The 18,788-nt window shown below is 38.8% G+C and overlaps 1 protein-coding gene across 3 annotated transcripts in view; it reads left to right on the top strand.

Annotated features, from left to right (window-relative positions):
- SMOC2 (SPARC related modular calcium binding 2) overlaps window positions 1–136 on the top strand; it is a 145,267-nt gene extending 145,131 nt beyond the window's left edge. For 2 of the 3 annotated variants that reach the window (XM_086461032.1, XM_086461031.1), the window contains exon 13: window positions 113–136. In XM_086461032.1, the coding sequence (XP_086317158.1) occupies window positions 113–136 (24 nt within the window). The remainder of the gene's footprint in view (window positions 1–112) is intronic. The other variant, XM_086461033.1, reaches the window with a different exon arrangement.
- The last annotated feature ends 18,652 nt before the right edge of the window (window positions 137–18,788 follow it).

Raw genomic sequence — 18,788 nt, 5'->3', positions numbered from 1 at the left:
GACTCTTGCTCTGTTAGTGGCATGTGGCAATGTTGAAAAATAAAGAAAAATGTTTATACTTGAATACTTGAAAATATCATTAATAATGCAAATTTTTCCAACTTTCTTTCAGCAAGTTTCTAAGAAGCAAGGTTGAACAGCTTACTGATCCAAGGCAGATCTCTTTGACATGTGGGAGATTTCCTCACCAAAAGGCAATAAAAGCAACTGTAGTATTTGCACTTTGTACTTAAAAATGTAAATTCACTTTGTAGAAATGAAATATTTAAACAGACTTTTTTTTTAATCTGTGAAAATGTAATGGCTAGTTTTGAAAAATTATCACATACAATGTATGTGTATCCTTTTGTTGTCTGAAATATGTAAAACTTGTGGAGATGTAAAAGTTTGCATTTAAACCATTTTTTTAAAAATAGCTTTTTGGCAAACAGTAGCATAGAAACCTGATTCTATGTATTTTGGTTTCAATAGTATGCCTTGTTTTTCTTAATCAATGCTGTCATTTAAGTAGAGTTATGCTGAAAAGTCTACTGTATTCTCAATTTTGTCCAAGCAGTGTTGGATGTTTCAGGTTTGCAGGACTGAGGAAAGCGTGTAAATTGCTGTTTACTTGGTTTTGCAGTTTATAACTGAACAGATTCTTCATTGGTGGCAATATTTTATTTCATTTTGGTTTTATTGTTGTTATTATGCTTTCCAAAGATCATGCAACGAGAATGCAACCACTAATGGTTTCAAAACAGTACTTGTAGAAAAATGTATCCTTTTATGCATTTTTGATGTGCCTTTCATTGTAAGTTTTGGTAGGATTTTTTCCCCAGTTTGTTTTCACTTGGGTTATTAATACAGCAAACCAACAAGGAGTATGGTGGAGTGGAGTGTCACTCCAGTCTGGTTCACCCTGGGCCTAAAATCATGTTTCTGTGGTCAGTGCAAAGCAGGAGCCGAGTTTATATTGGTCAGAATTGTAAATCTAACTATAAAGACACAGGGAAGGCTAAACAGATTGTTCAGCCTTTTCTTCTCCTGCACCTGGCTGCCCCCATCAACTCTTTGGTTTGCCTCAAGGTCCACTAGAGGTAAAGCTGAACAAATTATGAAGAGTTGCCGTCAGGAGCAGCTGCTCACATTGCCCCTGCCTGAGGCTTTTTTCTTGCTGTCTGAAAGAAGTTCTCACAAGCTTTCATACCTTCTCTGTCATTTTTCCCTCCAATGCTTTTTTGTATGTGTGCCTGAGGGGAATAAGAACTTGCGGATGTGAATTTGGAGCAGGGGACCCAAGTGAAAAAGGTTCAGCTCTTGAACAACTGTGAGTTACAAGCAGCTGGGTTGATTGATGCAGTGGTAGATGGACTGCTGGCATCTAGGAGCTGACATGAAAAGGCAGGAATGTTGCAACAAGCAGTGATTTCATTCTGGTTTGTTTAGATAACATGTGGGATCTGACTTGTGACTAGCTAACCATAATAGCACTCTGGCTTGAGCTTGTACCTGGAAAAGCTTTTTTGCAAATAAAAATATTTCATTTCAATTTCAACATATGCTGAAATGATAGGAAGCACTGTATGCAGGGGAATTGTACCCCAAAAATTGTGTACTCTAAGCTTTGGCAGGAGGAACCAAGATGCAACTGTGTGTTATCTTGTATTTTTGTTTTAAAAAGTATTTGTTATTCTTTTATACTGTTAAACTTTGAATTTAATCTTCTTTATAGATTAAAGGTCAGTATGTTATCAAATTATGCTGGTGATTTTTCTTCTGCAACACAGAGAGCCACATTTGGAGGTACAAACAGTGGTGAATTCACCGCCATGTTGAGTTTACAGAAACCTCATGACCTCACATGGCGTCCATCTTCTTTTTTTCCCTTGCCTCTTTATTGAATTCTCCCTTAACGTTTTTCATGCCTTATTCATACCATTGCTTTCTCAATTAGTGATTTTGAGGCTAGATCCTTTGTTACTACTAAGGCCATATAGTTTCAGCTTGGTCTCTTGCCTCTTCTCAGCAAAGTGCAGTGTGACATAGATAGACATCACACCTTTTCCCTTTGGTGTGAGTGTGAGCTTCCAGGCAACTTCAACCTCACTGGAAACAATGAGGAGAGAGAGGCAAACCCTGAGAATACTCAGCACCTCCTTAGGTGGGTGCAGTGTGGTTAATAGCAACATTTTGTAAGAAGCATCTAATTCCATCGCTGTGGCCTTCAGAGTCAATATAAGTGTAGGCAATCAAATATTTTGCTATGTCTGTGGTTTGAAATGACAGCTCATTTAAACTGGGAGGGTGTGTGGGGATGCAAATTTGGACTAGCAACTTGATTATATAACGAGTAGCCTTAAACACTTATCAAAACACAAATAAATAATATAGGCATTTTCTTAGGTATCCAAACACTTCAACAACATAGAGTCATTTAATGACTCTACAGTGACTGAAACATGAGGTTTTTCATATTTGTACATATTTCTGTGTCATCACATTTATGGTTCATTTCAATTTCCAGCCATTACACCATTTGGCTGTAATCAATACTGAGTTCTCATAGCTCCAGTTAGAGTCTAGACCCCTTACTGGAACACACTTGAAAGCCTGCTAAATTTACCTTGGGTTCCTGTATCTCCCATATATCCACAGGGCAGTTAAACTCAGATAAATCTTGGTCCTTCTACTTGTAACCAAGCACAGCCTTGATACCAAAAAGGAATCCATGTGGATAGGCCCTTAGGCTCACACTACAGTACCAGTGTTTATTTAGTTCTACGGTAATTAATTAGTTCTAGTTTATATCCTATGCTATATGCAACAATTTAGTTTCAATTTTAGTTCTGTTCTTATTGAAAGCACAACTTACATTCTGCTTTTCATCGATCAATATTTATTCTAGTTCCAGCTCTTGCTGAGCAGATTTATTTAGAGCTTTTATAAAGTTGTAAGTAGAAGACTATTAAGTTTTAAAAATGTGTATGTGTTCAATGATTTGTCCAGCCTGTTGCAACATCCATTAGTCAGCAGGCCACACAGTGAGAAATGTTCCATGTTTTGTCAATACTTTGGATAACTTTCTCATCTTGTTCCCAGCCCTAGAAATAGACCAGCTTCATAATTCCAGTTTTACCAGAATCACTTAATTCTCAGTCTTCTCCCAGTCTAACAAAATGCCTAGCTTTCAGATACTCATTTTGCAGAACTAGGACCTAGATGATTGCTTGTAATGGCAATTTTTCTTGCTAATGTCATTTCAGTTAATAAGACACAAAAAAGCACCAGTTCGTATGAGTGTAAGGGAGAAGACTTAAACTAAATACTGAATGCATATAAATCAAGGAATACACTATACTTCTCTCATTTGGACCAGGAATTTGCGCTTCATAAGTGCCATAAGCAAATGGAGAAAGCAGGCATTCCTAGAAAGCTGGAAGGAGAAACAAAAATATAAATTGCATCCTTAAAGACTATTAAGTGTGTCCAAGTTTTGATAGATTTAGTTAATGTTTTCCTTTTATAGTAGTAATAAAAGATGGATTAATAGAGGTTAAGAAATCTTCCCTGGCAAAGATGATTTAGTTGTCCCTTTTAAAGATTTACACTAGCGTATTATATAACTAGGTCATAGAAACTAGTGTGAAAGAGTCTTTAATGGAGAAAGTGAAAGGTTTATTACTTTTGTTTTCCTTAAGAAGGCAAATTGATGTCATTTTGGAGTAATTACTTTGACATTAAATAGCAACCCAGTTCACTGATGTTCGAAACATTAGAATGATTATAGTAAATTATTGATACAAACTGTACTCTTTGTCCAATTTAATTGTTTCAGTTCAAGTTTTATAAGTGAAAATATGCCCTTTGTTTAAAAAGCATAAATAATACATGTTATTTTTTTCTTTAAGCAAAAGCTCATGTGGAAAGCGTTCAGAACAACACATTTGTCTAGGACATCCACTAAGGGGGGTAACAGGGAGAGAAGTCTGCCTGTTTTTTATCTAGTTTAGCAGTAGAAATATATGTAATATTTTGCTTTTCTTATGTTTACCTTTCCTATTTCATCATACACTTTGACTAATGTCACTGCTGGAATACAAAGCCTATTGGAAGGAAAGACAGTGAGAATCCATTCTGTGCATATGAACAATCTTTTCCATAAAATACAGTCATCTGAGGCATCCTTTCCCTAGAGAGTCCCTTTACTCTTTCCATTGAGAAACGTTTTCACTAAACCATGACTGACCGATTTAATGTGATTGTGGGTTTCCATGAAATTTCACTTTTAAAAGTATTTTTTGGTTTAGTGGTTATTTTTATGTTGAAACTTCTTGTCCTTTATCTAAAAAGCATGAAGTGTCAACACTGAAAATGAGCATTTTGACACCAGTTTTATCCCAAAATTAATTATTGTGAAAGGTAGCAGCGTTCTTGCTCTTCCCCCAACTTTTTTTTAAAGAAATCATAAAGTCAAGTTTCTGAACATTAATTTGTCATGTTTCATCTGAGTCTCAGTTTACAGTCTTTGAGTACCTTGCTATACCTGTATGAGGCAAAGAAAAAACTGTGCACACAGAACATGAAGAAAACTTCAATATGGGTAAGGGTATTTATACTTGTTTGTATGAATATAAGCAGCACAGTTGATGCAGTGTGAATCAGTGACTTGCAGAAATATACAGGGCACTTTTCCAGCTTGCAAAATAAGCCTGCCATGAGACTGAATGCAAACACTCTCAATCTTAAAATAAAATCCTAGCATATCTCTATCTTTTACCAGTCATTTCACTCAAAGGCTGGTGCATGCCAAACCCCACTTGACCACTACCTGAGGAGCAGCTCTAGCTCTGTTAGCTTGTAGCCCCCCAGGCAGTCTTCCTGAACCCACAGTTTAGGTTCATTCTTAAACCCCAGGCTGGGATACCAGTGAGACTAAGACTCAGAACAAAGAACACAAGAAAAACCACAATGACAGATAGTGTAGATTAAAGGATATTACTCCATAGCTCAGACTTTTTACCCTAGTTTGCTGTGATCCACTGAAAATTCCCACTCTGTATCATCAGTGACAAACCTTAACTTCTTGATTCTTAATCCATCAAATCTGTGGTCAGAGTGACAGAATGTCATGCTTCAACCCAGTGGGATTCAATGCAAGTCTCAGCTAAGACGTATTTGGGAAATACTGTGACCCCTCAACAGATGTGTGTGCTCAGTTAACTCCCACCCAACAATTCGTCTTTCTGCTCAACACCATGTGATGGAGCAGTGTCACACACATCAGCTCTTTAATGCTCTGCAGGTGGGAGGTGTGCTTCCCTCAGTCTGTAGTATATTTCTTAGTGTTGAATGCTCAGCATTGGGGGAGGAAGCTTGTTCTCTAACCCATCTCTTGATGTTATCCCAGGAGCCTGAATTGTATTGTTGCTGCTATAGACAGTGTTTCACGAAATATTTTGCAAGACAAAATATATGAAGGATGAGGTGCTGAAGTGGAAGGAAAAAAAAAAAAAAAAAAAAGAATGTGCAGTTTAAAAAAGACTAATTTAAAAAGAAAGAGAGAGAAGAAAAAATGAAGCAGAGGAGCAGAGAGAGGAGAGGAAGGAAAGGAGGATCATGGAGAGACCACAGGGGAACTAAGGAGAGTGGCCAGAGCTCTGTGCTAAAGCCACATGTGGAAGTGAAGGAGGAGCAGACAAAGAGACAGAATAAGGAAGGAGAGATAGCAGATAGAAATTGGAGGAGAGGGTAAAAGGGGAGGAGGAATGACAGAGGAAAAAGGAATGGAAATAAAGCAAGGATAGAAATGGTAAAGGCAGAAAGAAACAGAACTGCTCATAAGACTTCCATGAGGAGAAGTCTAAGGCACCCAGGAGAGAAAAAGAACAGAAGGGACGTGGGTGAAAAGGAGATCTCAAGTTTCCTTTTTCTGGCATGGCATCTCTCTCACACAGCATCACTTTCTGACCTACACAAGAGGTCCAGCCTGACCTTGGATTGCTTTCCTGTCCATGCATAAGGTCTGAATTTGGTCCTCTGTATCCCAGTGGCTCCAGCCCTTTGTTCTGAGAGACATTTGTTTTCGTGGCCAATCCCAAGGCTTCCTTTAGATCCAGGAAGTCTAAGCAACATCTAATGAAAATGTGAAAGCAGAAACCAGTATGTTTCTAAATTAAGAGCAGATTTGAGCAGGATGAGAAAATCTGAACCACAACAAAGATAGATTTCCTTTTGCATTTCTTATTCAGCAAAGATGCAAGCAAAGTGTAATTAGATTTTTTTTTTTGTTTAGTTTATTATTTCATTCGTTGTACCAATAGATTATCCACAGGCTTGGCTGATACCCTACAGTTTAACATTTTCTTTAATCAACACATTGATGGCAAAGGATTACAAGAGAGTGCTGGCTTCTCATTGTCTTTTTTTGTGGTTGCCTTTATGTTCACTCTTGGGGTGGCTAAAAATAATTATTTAATACTTCTCAAAATCTTTAATCTAAAAGTTTTTATCTGTGTGAGAGAGAAAAAGGCAGAGAAATAGAGTGCAAGAAATATGTTCAAGAAAACTTTGGAGCCTGTGGACAATATCACAAGTTCAGACTAGAGCTATTTTCAAGGTAACAAATGTTGCAATGGCCTGATGACAAGAAGTTTGACTTCATTAGTCTTGAATAGCCATCCAGAAACCAACTTGGAAAATAGCTAATGACAAGAAATGCCACATGCTTCAGATTTTCAGTGGTGGGTTGAGATGGTAAAGGAAGAAGTTCATCACATGCAGTCCTAATGCAAATAGCAAATTGATATAGGATGGGACAGCGCTCAGAAGAGGCTGAGAAGGGGCTTCAGCTGGGTGCAGCTGGGGAGAGAGGGAGAGAGCCAGCTACATGCCCACGCACAGCTTGGAAGAGGTTGGGGGAGAGGGACCAGGTGAAGAGGAGGAAGCTGACCCTGAGGGTGCCCAGCCAGCCTTACGACCAGCGCCTGCTGCACCACTTAAAGCCCAGAGACTTTTAACTGTCCAGAACCTACATCCTAGCAGTAAGCAGCACAGCAAGGCCATATTGTGGTTCTCAGGACAATTTCTGCCTGGAAGCCAGGCAGTACATCTATAAAATGCAAGAAAATGACAACTGGCACAGATTTAGTGGTTGCTTTCAGTGCATGTGGTGGGGGTGTGTGTATGAAAGAAGGATTGGTTTAAACTCTGGAGCCTCTGCTGCATTTTACATTTTTAAAATAGAAAGGGAGGTTTGTTATCTCCTGAAATTTGAGATACAACTTCCCAGGGCTCAGCATCCTCTTCACAATGAACAACAGGGATCAAGGCACCCATATAAGCCAGGTGTCTCTCTGAAGAGATGGTCCAAATTCCATGGTTGTTTAGTCAGAAGCACTGAGCATTGCGTTTAACTAGAAGCTAAGCTGCAGCATAAAGAATCATCATATATCTTGCCCCCCCTTCTTTTTTTTTTTTTCTTTTAGTTTTCAACATCACTTTTGATGGATCTTGTTTAATAAATTGGTCGTTATGGCCTGAGCCATAGAAATGAAACAGTAAATTTCAGAGATATTTTCCCTTGTAGGTCTTGCTTGAGTTTGCATTGCTAGTATATAGGCATTGTCACAGGGCAGAAGCTAGTAATGTGTACCTTAGCAGCCTTGGTTGATTGCAACTGTTAGTGTATCTTTTATTTTATTATTTTATCTTCATTTTCTTTTGTTTTTTATTTCTTCTGGGCTTGAAACAGACTTTCACACCCTGAAACACTACACTTGTATCAGTTGCTCTCTGTATTGAACAGTGTTGCCAATCTTCTTCTGGACAATAGAAAACACAGTTGAGAGAGACCTAACAGGACAGATCATGCAGCACCAGTATATTGGTGACAATGCTTTGCTGATGGTATTTTCACATTTGGCTCTTCATACATCTTGATTATATTTAGCTTCCATTGTAATTATATTAATTGCTATTTTTTAAATTATAAACAGTGAAAACAGAAAAGCCATCTATTTCAGGAAAAACAAAATTAAATACTGCCAGGGAATTCGTTGTATCACAAGGTTTATTAATGTTTATCATCTTTTACACACATTTCCAGGAGTAAAACTCAGCTCATGCTGATTTACTACATGGTTCTGCCATGCTACAGGATTTCACAAAAGAGTTTCCCATTGCTTGAGTGTCTGCCATAAATATAAGGGAGCTGACTATTTTCATCCTAACCCCCATACGGTTGTAGTATATCACAAAACTATGAGATAATTGGATGTGGCTGACAGCCTTTGTTTCAAAGATAACAAGGAGTGGAATACAAATGATCCAGGTGGAAGTGTGTCACGGTTTGAGGCTAGGCCGGCCACTAACGAATGACAGACGCTCTCTACTAACCCCTCTCCCCTCCGAAAGGGAAAAGGAAAAAGAACAAGGGAGAGAGACTTTACGGTTTGGAAAAGAAAACTAAAACAGCTTTAATGGAACAATAACAATAAAAGAAAAGATAATAATAAGAATAAGGAAATAATGAAATATATACAATATGTACAAATATACTCAAAACCAACACCGAACCCAGCTCCCCCCACCCTGATGACGATACGTCACCACCACACTGCAGGGCTGGCACTGGGGCAGTCCCAGGCTGGACTCGGCAGCAGACAGGGATGGGATACAGGAGCTGGACTCAGGCACTGGATTCAGGGATGCGCGGATTGGGATGATAGAAGAACAGACAGAGTCCTCCTCAGATGTCGGCCATCGAAGAAGAGAGGAAGAGACGAAGAGAGCGAGACCCTCATGATCTCTCAGCTTTATACTGAATATGACGAATATGGGATGGAATACTCTGTTGGTCAGGTTTGAGTCACCTCCTCCCTGTAGGTGCGACCCTTTTCACTCCTGGCACCGCAACATGGAGTACAAGATTTAGCAGTGACCTTGGTCGCCATAAGAACAACTATAAGCAAGGGCCTCTCTGCATACCATTCCTTGGTACAAACTATAAACACCAGGCCTTATCACTGCTAGGAGCAGTCACTGTCTGGAAAAACAGGCTGCTGTTTCAGAAAATGCCGTTAGTTAGAGGAGACTTAACTGAAAAGTTAAAGCACTAAAACAGAATTAGTTCTGATTTAGCCCAAACCAGGACAAAGTGCAAAGGCAAAATTACGTGTGGGAACTTGTAAAACGCCTTCTTGTACTATTCTTAAACTTGCCTTTTGGTGAACTTTCAAGTCAGTTTTTAAAGAACAACATTTAATAGATAGTGAAGTATGATACATTTGCTATAGGAAAATGCGTACAGATGTTTCTGCATATACACATAATGCCCTCTGTTTAATATCCTTTGTGAATTGCCTCCAATAAACACTCAGTGCTGTGCTGTGGTTAATAACAAAACCTATGTTTATTCAGACAACCTAACACGCAGGCAGATTTCTGTTCCCACATAAAGATTCCTACCTTTCTCTAAAACGCTGTGTAGACCAGCTGTGCTCTGGTTCCCTGGGAACATTGGGCCGCTGTTCAAGACCGGAGCCTGGGACTCTAATGAGCATGGTGTGGATTTAAAGAGCAAGCCAAATTTGACAGGGGAGTGGAAGCATCACTTTATCACATATAGTTCCCATGAAAGTCAACATAGTAATGCTCTCACAGGTGGTGAGTTAAGGTGCTCTGAAATACAAGTATGCCCAGTTCCCTGGAACCAGGGACTGATAGTGCAATGAGTGTGCTCTATAAGCTAACCTGTTTGCAAAGTGCAGCTACCATTTTCCCTTCCACCTCAGCCTACAGTGCAGCAAGTGTGTTACACTGTGATACTCCATTCATTGTGGAGTTCCTTCTCATGCTCTTTGCCTTAAAAACCTGTCAGGAGGGTGCTGCTAGATGGGCGAAACGCACATCTGGTTAGGTGCCAGGTTTGAATGTGGTACTTGGGTCCATTTCAAAGCAGAGCTTCAGCGCCATCACTTCAGATCGTGGCTTTGTGGTCTCAGACACTGAGTGAGACTCTGGACAAGCCCCAGCATGAACCATCCCTACAAAATGCCAGGCTCAGAGCAGCCTTTCCATCAGACTTAATAAGTATGGGCATGAACAAACAGAGAGAACAATGAGACCTACTCTGCATTGCAGAAATGCAGGGAGGAGAAATGGTCGTTTGCCAGCACTAAGTTAGTTCCATTAGTTCAACTTTAATTCACACTAAGACCTCAGACAAGGGCATAGTTGGCCCCAGATGCAAAGGAATGTATCTTGCTTATTGACTTTCTGAGTAATGAGGAGTATGTGAATCCAAGATAGGGATTTCAAGAACAAAACAACATTGGTTTTATGGACCAGATATATTTTTTTAAGTTTAATTTTATTTTTTCTCTTGGGTGAAGCTAGGATCAAATTATCTAATGTGTAATCCAGACATCTGTACTGGTGTAATGGTTTAGGCTGTCATCAGAAGGGAAAAAAATGTTGATCTATGTATTGTGAAAAGTCAGCAAATTGGAAGTTTTAGCGTGAGGGATCTTAAGAAAGTTGAGTTAGGAGCAAGTGCATAATCTAAAATTTAAGGTTCAATCAGCAAATTAGGTTTATCCACTGGTTCTAAGACTGAATAAAAACCATCCTGCTGAATAGAGCCACAGAAGATATATGCAGTGCTTACATCCTGGTTGAGTTTCACCATTCTTGCACAAGTCTTCTGAGAACCTGTTTCCAGTAATAAGTTCTCATATCCCAGGCTATACACACATCTGTTTCCAGGAGCATGACAAATCTGCAGTTTGCTTCACAAACTGGGTTGCAGGTGTCCTAGCAATCCTTGGGTACTGATTCTGAAGAAAAAAAAAAAAATAATATGGGTTGTTTTGTAACCATTTTCTGGTTTAATTTAGCTAGGTACTCTGCAATCAGTTTCACACTGAAATTCTCAAGAAAAGTAGAGAGATTGAAGCCTTACAACAAAGCTTGTTGACTGCACAGAGTTGTGGTAAAGTTTGTGCAAACCCCAAAAAGCTGTGGACAAGTTCTGGTCAGATTTGACAAAGAGCATTGGCCCTCAGAAGACAGAAAAATGTATTTCCATAAAATAATAATGAAGGATCACTAATTTATGTAATTTATGTAATTTATGTCTGAGCTGACTTGAGGTAAGCTTTGTTTGTTTGTCTGCCTGACAAGCACATACATCAGGTGGGAGATTTGTGTTTGGTTATATTTTCCTCTTGTGGTCTGGGAACAACTGAAATACAAGATGTATAGCAGCAAGTTCTAGATAACTCTCCAGATCATGAACTGGGGTCAAACCTGAGCTGTTCTGCAAAACACTAGAAAGTGTTTAAAACAGGATTATGAGTGAAAGCAACACATGGAAAAAGATAAGTGAAGCAGAGGCATTGCAGTGAAAATGCATTTTCTTTGTGGGTTTAGAAGTTACACCTGCTTATTCTATCACTCTGGATGATGAACTGACACACTCAGTGCTAATCTATTGTCCTGCTAATTTTAGGGTATAATCTACGTTTCCAAACATATAGAAACACCCACCTACTGCGGTCACTAGGACCATCAAACATGGCACATAGTATAGTTAAGTCCAACACTTCCAACACTATACAGGGGATCCACTAGGTGGTCCTGCTCTGGCAGAGGGGTTGGACTAGATGACCTTTCGAGGTTCCTTCCAACCCCTGACACTCTGTGATTCTGTAATTCTGTGTGTGAAGTCTAATGTCCTTACACCAGCAGGTGTGAAAGCACATTATACAGTTGTGACTTTATAGTAAACAATTCCATGTACTTCACCAGAGTAGTAGCTCAAATATGGATTCAGGCAGTCTCATTCTTTATGGAAAAATAGTGAATGAAATTTAATTTTGTTGTAATATTCTTAGGATAAATGCTATTTTTTCATAATCCTTTTATGTGGGTATTTTTAAAGTTTCTTTGTTAGATCTACATCAATTTCTCTTCCATTTGTCTCAGCTTGGCTTTTCTTTCAGGAATCAACTGTCCTATTAATTTGCTAATGCAGGCAACAGGACAACAGACTCCTAAAATAGTAGTTCCTAAACTTTTTCAGTTTATAAATCTAATTTTTTTCAAAGAAGGTGTTTTATCTTTACAAGTCAATACAAGGCACTGACAGTAGATATTTCTTGACTATGTTTCATGGATTTCTTAGAAACAGACCATGGACCATGAGCAGATGCAGTTCACAGTTTGAGACTGCCACTGTAGACAGAGAATACTGGTAGTGTGGGTAATACTATACATGAATCCACTACAACTCATTTTCATCTGCTAATGCTTATTCTTGCACCTTGGAAAAGAATCAATTCTGCCATGAGGTCTATTGGAAAATCTGATTTCTCCCACTTTGCAAATTAACTGATACTGCAGCCTGATAAATTTGCTGGTTTGTGTTTTGGTATCTGTAGCAGTGCTGCTGATTGCCTGGATTACAATGTCTTTGTATGTCATGTTGAATCTATCTCTGGTCACATGTAATGAAATGAAGAATTGCTCAGAACTCTAGAGACCAACCACTTCATCAAATAACATCACTGCAGATCCCAAACACAGAGATGTGCAAAGCAAGTATCACCAGGTTTCTCTGTATTCATATTTTTGAAAGTTTGTCATAGCCAAAAGTCTAGGTAGTAATTATATAGGCAGCATGTGAGGAAGACTTTCCATATGCTTCTGTGGGGACAGAGTTTCACTTCTTAAATCAAGGTTGGTGAATCCCTGAAGGTATTTAATGACTGAGCCAAAATGCTGAGTAGTGACTGAGTGAGGGTCTATGTAGATGCCTATGGCAGGAAGTCAGACTGTGGATTATGTGGTTCTTGGCTTTCACAGCTTGTGAATTTCAAAATACATGTGTAATAAAGAGAAAAAAGGGTAAAGTACCCTTAATGCCACTCATTTAAAATGAACTTGTCAACATAACTTTTAATTAGAGGGGAGATTAACTTGTAGGACTTGGATCTCCCAAACTTTACTGAAGTTTGTTTTCCAGAGGCAAATATTGCCTCCAATGTTTTAGTTTCAGGCATACTACTTTAGATTTCCTGATTGTTTCATCCTTTCTTTAAAGAGAAGATTAAAAGTTTGCACAATATTGTGCCATTTGGTTGTTGCCACAGCCCAACGGCACTTTTTTTCTTGTTAGCTGAAAGCTAGAAGTAGGAAAAACAGATACTAGCCATTCTTGTTTTGACCACTACTGTGAATCTTAGGTTTACTTCTTGTTTTATCTGCCTTGGCACAATCAGATGTAAGTGTGTTGGGATGAAAGCTTTGAGAGACTGGCCTGGGACCCACTGACCGACAGAGAGGGAGTTGGCCAAAGAAACTTTGCTTGTTCCTCTGCACCCTGCTCATAAGCTGTCAAAGTTGCCCTGGACCCTACTGAGCGCTACCCATCACTGCGACTCAGCAAACCAAACAGAAATTTACTGAGGCTCTTGCTAAGTGAGACACTCTGGGAAGGACTTGCCAATTTAAGCAGTCGAGGACCTACATCTGGACTCATTCATGTGTGTCTAGCTGGGAATCTCACCCCACATCTTACATTAAATTGCTTATGCACTTCCCAGGAATGCAAAGAGGTCCTAACATTTGATGGAGAAGTTTAAACAAGTTTCAAGAAGCTAATTATATAAAGACATAGAACCAGGTAAGTACTGGAAGGAGGCTTATAAAAAAAAAGAGAGCAGTGGATAGGACCTGATTTCTGATGGTTTGACATGTGTGACTGAATTGCCTGGTATCTAGTAAGATACAACTTTGAAGAGACTTGTGGAAACAATATCTTGAAGTTCCTCACTCCATTGTCCTGAAATTGTCTGAGGAGTTCAAAATTTATTAGGAATACACATAAACACATCATATTTGCTTAGGACACCTGGCTAACAATTCATAGGAAGGAAAAAAAAAGTTCTAGACTTCAACACTTGAAAACAACTATCTAAAGACATGCTGTAATGCTCAGGTTTTCTAACAATTTCTACAAAAGGCACGACTGAGTACTCTTTAAAAGATTCAGCTCTCTTCTTCCAGTGCCTAGCACTATGAATATGAATTCTTTGTCCCAAAGCATAACTTATATTCACTGATTGATTTTATAGCAAAATATCAAAGCTTAGCTAGCCAGAGAGTGCTGATAATAGCATCTTTCAAAGCTTTCCTCCAGATGAAGCATCTGTCCCCCCGCTGCTGTCTCAGTGTCTATAAAACACACCATCACTAGCTCACAAAGGATTTTTATTGTGCAAAATGAAAGCAGAAGACTGTTGTGGTTTAGATTATTGTTTCATTTATTAATATTAAGCATAATTTCCCAAACAGGACTAATAAATGAGAGCTGGCTTGTGCACTATATCTGAGCTTACTGTTGTTAGTGCTGTAGGGGGACACTAACACAGCAGTTCTTCAGAATTCAGTCTGTGTTCAAGCTGCTTAGGATCTTACTATTTTAAAACATCAGAATTGCAGAAGTGTTTGTAGTGATTACTTAGCAACTCTGGAAGAGATATGTTGTTCTAAGAAAAACTTCATTTGTCTTTGGCTAGGAGAAACCATGTACTGTTTAAGTGGCTTCATATTTTTCCTAACCAGTATTGGCATACAATGTCTTACCTTTCAACTAAAAAAGAAAAAACAGTTTATTTTCTGTTCTTTCCTTTTCCTTCCCCATCATCTGACATACAATGATCAGTTTAGGTTAGTAAAACATACCTTCCTGGCTTTGTTCAATGCAACATCTGCAAACTTATTGCGCAGTTATTTTAGTGTTTCTTGTGCTTCTCTTTTTTACCCTTAAAAAATAGAGAAACTGTCACTAGTTTGTGTTTTTTCAATGTTAAAACTCCAACGATGAGTGTGTCTTAGATGTGTACTTTCTATATACATCATCTGAAGGAACATCCTTATATCCAGCTGTTTGATGGAATACCCCATTCCCCTCCCATGTCAGCAATGGGGCCACGGCACAGGGCTTCATTGGAGAGGCTTTAGCCACCTCAGCAGCATTATGTTGTTGCTGTGATATTGTGAATAATTATATGAGGAGCACAAGATACCTAACTTTCACAGAGCCAAGTCTTTTGTTCACATCTACAAATTTATGCTCTGTTAAACCCAGGAGAGTCAGAATGATTCTCTCTCTGAGGTTTAAAGATTTCAAGACTGACAGGAGGTAAATGAACAACTTTGATCTCATGTGAATCCATAAGGGTTTAATAAGGACTTAAACATAACTCTTCCACCTGGCCCTGTAGAGAACTGAGTTTCAGCTTGTGTGCTAAGTGCCTTAATCTTGTGCTAATTGTCCCACTCAGTAGAGAAAATGATCACTGGTTTCAGTGGGAGTGAGATCTAGCTTCTAATCCTGCCTGTGTTAATTATGAAATGGACTCATCAGGGAGTTGGCTGGATGTGGCATTTTTTGTGCTTCAGCTACAGCACCTCATAAGCAGCTCTCAGTTTACTGTTGGTATGTTAATCTGTAAACAGTTCTGGATAACAATCTCATCTCACATCTTGCTAGGCTAGTGGAAATGACTGTTTTCCTACCATCCCACAGACCTGAAAAATCAATGAGTGTTTAGACAATAATAGCATTTCCAGAACATTGCTGCCACAGTTACCTTTCCTAGTAGCTGACAAGCTATTAGTCACACCAGAGTCAAGGGAATCTGCTCAGCTAAGTTCTAAGAAACATTCACCCAATGCCACTATAGTTTTGGATAAAGGTACTGAGCCAGTGACATGAGAAACTTTTTCACTTGAAAAGAGCCATTGTCTTCTACATGTTGGAAGGCAGCAGAACTCAGCTATTCAGTCAAGTCTTTCTGTGATCTACCTCCTACTGAGCCAGGTTTGCTTTAGTTTTAATTGGAGTGCCTGATCATTCTTCTGTGTCTAATTCAAGTTGTGAAGAAGAAACCTCAACCCTCCATGACTGCTAAGGATAGACCCATTCTATCCTGGTGTCTGTTCTAGCAACACACCTGTTCCAGTGGAGCGAGAAGCCTCTCCATAGCATTTAGTAATTTCTCTTGAATGACAACATCTGCACTTCATGTTTGCCCCTTCAGTAAGGACTATCTGAGAACATACTTTGCTAGAGAAGGAAAGGAGGCTAGACAGAAGTAGCATTTTCAAGTCGGTTCATAGCATGAGATTTGTCACCTGAACAAGGACATGTCAATTTGGGTTCCAAATCTGAGTATTTTATAACACTTTGTAATTAACCTACTTTAGTGCTTGAGTTGCCTAATGATGGTTTTCTTTCTACAAATGAATCATGCTTTTGTCTCTCCTTTTCTTTTCTAAGCATCATTCCATCATTGGGCACTAAGGACAATTTATCCCACAAAGCTGCCAGGTTTAAGAGCAGAAGGCCAATGAGCTTCACCCAGAGGAAAGGGAGAACCAGGTGTAATTCATAGCGTCCCTGTTTATATGTCTTAGGTGGGTCTGGACAGACCTCAAACAAAGTTTGATGGCACAGCTCAGCATCCTCCAAGATGGAAAGGGCGGGTCTGTTCTGCATTACACACAAGGTGCTGTTCTTACGATTTTATAATACAAGTAGCCAAAGGTACTGAAGGTCTCTGCATACAGGGGACCAAATTCAGACATGACATTAACTGGCATAATTTAACTGGAGTCTTCTAAGAGGTGGGTCCACCTCAGTCCCAAATTTTGCTCAGTCTGAAGGCAGTTGAGGGCATGTAAACTGAGATTATGTATTGATATGCATTTCCAAACCAAGTTTCGTACATGCTACTCTGCAATACCATCAGAAAATCTGAATGCATTTTAAAACAAATTAAGCCCTGTAGCACCTCAGCAGAATTCAGTGAAAAGAATAGCTACATTCTGTATAGAAGCAAAGAATAAGCAGGCATGGAATTTGCCCAAAGAATGTCTGGTACCATGAAATGGAAGCCCGTCTTTCTTTTGTTCACTTTAACTTCCTCCCCACCAGCTTATGTTTATTACATTTCAATAATTAATTGGAACTAGAAAATACAACCTTCATTCTTGGACAAATTCTAATTAATAGATTTTCTATGTGGTTTGTTTAATTCCTGTAAATAGATTTGCTTAGGGAGCAGTACACACATGAAAATTAATTTGAAACCATAATCAGCCTATGGAGAACACAGCACAATTATTCTTTCCCAGCCAAAATAAGCTTCAAGAAATTTCATACTGGCTTTCTTCTGTTGGGGCAGAAAGATGATGAACAAAAGAATTCTTTCCAAGATCTCAATACTTTATTTCCATACCTTGTATTGAACAGTTGCCCTAATTCTTCTGTTGCTGTTTTTTGTAATCTGCTAAGATAATTTTTTTTAAATACAATAAATTAACTGCTCAGGAGCTTGTTTGCAGTTGTGTTGTGAAGACCATAGCATTTTCTCAAATAGAAGATGCCAGCTGTGTTAGTATTCTACTGATGGAAATGTTTTCCTGTTGTGTGTTTGCTCTTAACTACCAGATCTTCTCCCAGGACACATTTACACAGGGATTCATGCACAGTTTGGTTCTTTTATTACTTACCTGCCAAGAATTTTTATGTTGTTACAAAGATACAATATACTTATATGAGGAACAGAGACCTAATCTGAGACCTATGATTTGCATATAACACAGAACCTGACATTTTTCACTACAGTCAGACTTAGGCTTGATACAACAGCCACAGGAACCAGATCCGCAAGGAGTCAAATCCAGACTTTGAGTATGAGAGAAATATTGCTCCATGTTTGCTCTCGAAGGAGAAAAGCCAGTCATTTGCATATGCTGCTCTGCTGAAGTTGTGACAGGTTCGGTTTAATTGGGTTGACATTGAACTCCAACTCCACAAACTTGAGTCAGAATAAGTAATTTCATACCTAAGCAGGAGCAAAACTCCATTGTAGTATTAAGGTCTTTAATTCTTTTCTTGTGTAACAATCAACATATATATTTTATTATAATCATTAGGACTACAGAAATATGCTCTAGCCAAAAGAAAAGCCAATTAGGTGTTACTGTTATTAGTACTATCTGATTATGCGATCTGCGAAAATAATGGGTACATTCTAAACATCTTGGATAAAAATATTGAAACTTGAAGGCATGAAGTTAGCATCTAAATGAAAGGCCTGATTTACTTTTTTTGTAGAATGCCAAGCTATTAAACAAAGCCAAAGCCAGTGGCGTGCCAGTAGGCTAACAATCTACCACCACAAGAACAATTTCAGATGGATTTATGATCCCTCTGTCTGAACCTTTTCTCTTTGAAGATGCCTAACTTAAATCTGCATCATGGGTGGCAGGAGTGTGAGAGGGAAAAGGCTGCAGTCGCCCTCCTAGTCCCTCCTTCAAGGCAATGGCACAACAGCACCGGTAGCCTGTGAGGGTTCTCTGCATATTAGGAAGAGTCAGACAATCTGGCTCCTCTTATTCTAGTCAGAGCATTGCCTTCTTAGGGAGTTGTTTTTCTCTGCTTGAAATGTTACAAATAATAAAATGGAGCGTTATTTTCTAATCTGAAGGTTTTGGGGAGTGGAGGTAATGTAAAAAGTCTTTCTAACTGGAAACTGAATTACTTTCCCTTTTGCTGTTTTAACTATCAGGAATCACACTGAAGAAAAAGATAAAGTAAAAGATGGAGGGAAAATACCTCAAACATTTTACTGGGCAAGAAAAATAAAAAGTTTTACTTTTGGAGTCCCTGAGGCCTGATTTGATATTTTGTCTTTCTGCTGGAAATCTCAAAACAAAGTAAGTAGACAATTTTT

Source organism: Leptosomus discolor, chromosome 2 (genome assembly GCF_034619465.1).
Source record: "Leptosomus discolor isolate bLepDis1 chromosome 2, bLepDis1.hap2, whole genome shotgun sequence".
In the NCBI taxonomy this organism is placed as follows: Eukaryota; Metazoa; Chordata; class Aves; order Leptosomiformes; family Leptosomidae; genus Leptosomus; species Leptosomus discolor.
Note: the sequence above shows the minus strand (reverse complement) of the source record. Positions and strands in the feature narration are given on the sequence as shown.